This window comes from Cottoperca gobio, chromosome 9, assembly GCF_900634415.1.
Source record: "Cottoperca gobio chromosome 9, fCotGob3.1, whole genome shotgun sequence".
Lineage (NCBI taxonomy): Eukaryota > Metazoa > Chordata > Actinopteri > Perciformes > Bovichtidae > Cottoperca > Cottoperca gobio.
The window spans coordinates 24,810,654-24,814,248 of record NC_041363.1 but is presented as its reverse complement, the minus strand read 5'-3'; the positions used below and the strand labels follow the sequence as shown (position 1 = coordinate 24,814,248).

Sequence of the window (3,595 nt, the reverse complement as noted above, 5' to 3'; positions counted from 1 at the left end):
TGTCGTTAGGTGAATGTCCATTCGGGTTTCCTGTCTGCCAACAGGCAGCCAAAATGTTGGCCATCCTGTCTGTGCTGTTTTTATATCTTTATAGTCCGGTCTGTGGCGTGTTTCAGAAACTTTACTGCAGCATGTCAGACAGCTGTGAATGCGACTTTAAGCCAAATATCAGAGGTAAGACGATATATGTGTGTCGTAGGTAGCTAACGTTAACCAACGAGTGCTGCTTGTTGTTAGCCAGCTAGCTTTAGTTAAACATTGAGTGTTACGTTTTTAGCAAGGTTATTTGTCTAGTAATTTAAACATAGGTTATATGTTTTGTTCGTGTGCAGAACATGTTAGCTAACTGGTGTTGTCAGGAAGATCTACTTAATACTGTTAACGTTACTGTAGTCACTGCTTTGCTAGTTAGCTGTTATGCTAGCTAGAAAAAACACAGGAAATCTTCTCTGCTATTAAACATTAATAATACAGTTTGAATATGTTGGAACAAATCATTGTTTTGCAAGTTGCAAACTCTAAACTGTGGGGGAACTTTCTTAATATGCAGTTTAAAATGCGACATTAACAATGTGTGGTAACTTTTATGGAAATGATTTGGTATATGGAACATTTGTTAATTACATGTTAACTTCACTTCATGGTAATCGACAGCTAGAGACCATTACTATAGAGCCCGTTCCTCTTCTTCCTGTCCAGTGAAAACCATGTATCTCAAGATGCGATTTTGAATGTTTGTGATAAACTGAAGCATCAAGTGTTCCTTTATGTGCTGCGAACATATTTCTACTTCTAATTAACTATTTTAAAAGCGTCTTGGTTCATCTGGAAAACGCATCGTCACAATGCTGAAAACAGCTGTATTTCTGAGGTCATGAAGTTATCTTTTTAGAGATATGTGGTTCTCACAGGACTGAGACAAAGCTACAAACATGATGATCTTATAGAATATGTTGCATTGCAGTAGATTAAACCACCCAAGTTAAAATGAGCACAACCATTAACATCTACAGCAGTAAAATGCCACATACACATTAATATTAATTCAAAAACAACATTTATAATCGTAAAACACTGACATTATAGGGCACATTACACTGCACTAGGAATACATTTACTTTTCATACTTTAAGTACGGCTTTCTTCCAGTGAAAAGGGTTAGTTCTAGTTCCTGGACCAATCTGGAGCACAAGTTATGTGATCTATAAAGTTTTCAGCCAAGTATGTGTTGAGGATGGTTGGTAACATTAACATCACAGGTATCTATAATTCCTCACTACCAGACCTGGAGTGGGACCTTTACAAGAATGTTTACGGACAACATCTGGCTCAGGAAATCGTGTCAGAGGAGGTGGCGAGGTTCCTTCAGAATAAAATCCCTGAGCGGCCCTTGGTGCTGTCTTTCCATGGCTCCTCTGGGACAGGAAAGACGCTGGTCAGCTCCAAATAAATAAATAAATATATGGACTTTTGAGCTGATCTCACCTAATAGGTATGCACATAGTAATAATAACTAGCGTATATACTGTAAATAAATGTGACAACACAGCGTATCCCTTGTTCTAATGTCTTTCTTCTCATTTCTGGTATTTAAAATAGGTGAAGTGTCCGTTGTGTTCAAAAGAACTTGGAAACAACAATAACACCTCATCTATGCTGACGTGACACAAGCACATTCACATCACAACCCTCTCCACTTTCCCTTTTGACCCCGCCATTGACAAACACCATATTAATAAGTCCATAATATATGTATTGGCATCACAAACATCATTCATTCATTTATAATATTCAGAGCTTCACACACACCAAAGCCATGTCATTATAATCACTCTGCCGGTTTTACATTTATTGTCCACTGTGGCACAGTAGAGCAAATGAAGCACCATGAAGCTTCAGCCCATGAGTGAACCAATTGGATAGAAAGCTTCAATGCTTCATGAAGCCTCATCTCGCCATCACTAGTAAACAGACGATGATTATAAAAAAAGCAAGCCTTTAATAAAACAATGCTGAATCTCAAATACAAAGTGACAAATAAACCTGAAAACACAAACCAACCAGGGGTAGACACACGGGGTAGACACACGGGGTAGACACACGGGGTAGACACACGGGGTAGACACACGGGGTAGACACACGGGGTAGACACACGGGGTAGACACACGGGGTAGACACACGGGGTAGACACACGGGGTAGAGACTGCAGGTAACAACAACGTAACATGAATGACGATCCGACAAGGCACACTGGGACAGACAGGGATATATACACAGACACTAAACGAGGGAACAAGACACAGCTGGGGGAGAAAGGCAAAGACACAAGGGCAGGTTGAATGGACACAGGAGGAACAAATTAACAATCAGAAAGTGAGGGAAAACACACAGATAGGAAGTACAACTAGACATGACACAAGGGGAGTGAACTTTACAAAATAAAACAGGAAACAGTATAACCAGATCGTGACAGTAAGGCTTCACTCAGCGACTTTTAGTTTTCCTCTAATTTATCAGCATAGCAGCGTGTGCTGTACCAAACTCCATACAGTATATATTAAAAATGTACCATGTCCAAAACTTTTATTTCTGGACTCAAAAGTGCCATGTCATAAAAAAAAATGTTTGCTTTCCAACAGGGTTGGTGTCAAATGGTTTTAGAGCACATCATCAGTTCTGCCATCAGGGGGCAGTAAAGACTTAATTTTAACAAGAGTGGAGGAGGTGAAGCAGAGTTCACCTCAGTGCATTTGAATTCAGTTGACTTCTGTAAAAAATTATGTATTTTGTTTCTTTAATGTAAAATGTACTGTAAAGATGAATTTACAAGAGCAGCACATTAGGAGGACTTTCTCACTGCAGCCAAGACGCACTGACACAGTAACAGACTCAATAGTGACACATAATTGTCAGAAGTCTGTAAGATAATATCCATCTTTACTGTTGTGGTGTTGTCAAGAGGGAAATAGAAGAATTATCAGTTTAAGATTTATTTCCCTTCTTCCCGCCAGCTATTGATTCAGTTGTTTTATTTTTTTACGTTTACATTTTTGAACCTGTACTGTACACAAAGAAGATGGCATGAAAACTCCCACCAGACTCCATGCAGATATCAGTCGTTTTGGTTTGTGTGTTTCACTGCCTTCAGAGGCCTGGCAGTGAGAGTATGTGAGAGTGGTGACCAGACGTCTTACGCAGCCAATACTCCACATATTCTCTTTTGATAAGTCACAACAATCTCTTTGAGAAGCAGACATGTTTATAGGGTTGTGTCTTCTTGGACGATTCTGCCATCTTCCATAGTCACATGACCACAAGTTTCCAGTTTCAGCCACTGAAGTGTCTGGATACCTGTCACTGATGGAGAATGAGTTGAGCTGCTGTTTGTCACCTCTGAACAGGAAGCAGAGGAGATGTGATCTCTCTGACAGAGACGTAGCTGTACTATCGCCTTCAGCAGGAAATTAATAGTTCTCCATCGGAAATGAACAGGTGTCAGAGGTCTTTAGTGTGTGTGTGTGTGTGTGTGTGTGTGTGTGTGTGTGTCACAACTTAAAGTCCACTTGGCTTGTGGGAACATTGTTGGTTGTGAGGA

The 3,595-nt window shown here is 40.0% G+C and overlaps 1 protein-coding gene across 1 annotated transcript; it reads left to right on the top strand.

The window, feature by feature from the left end:
* On the top strand, nucleotides 1–1,531 carry LOC115013316 (prosalusin-like). Its single transcript, XM_029439526.1, has 2 exons — nucleotides 1–174; nucleotides 1,284–1,531. The coding sequence occupies exons 1-2, from the start codon at nucleotides 54–56 to the stop codon at nucleotides 1,448–1,450; spliced, it is 288 nt and encodes a 95-aa protein (XP_029295386.1). The 5' UTR covers nucleotides 1–53; the 3' UTR covers nucleotides 1,451–1,531.
* Nucleotides 1,532–3,595: the final 2,064 nt, after the last annotated feature.

Bases quoted from the DNA above. Each gene is read 5' to 3' on its own strand.
- LOC115013316 (XM_029439526.1), top strand. From the start codon at position 54: ATGTTGGCCATCCTGTCTGTGCTGTTTTTATATCTTTATAGTCCGGTC. The intron at 175-1,283 runs GTAAGACGATAT...CCTCACTACCAG, and splicing joins CTTTAAGCCAAATATCAGAG to ACCTGGAGTGGGACCTTTAC.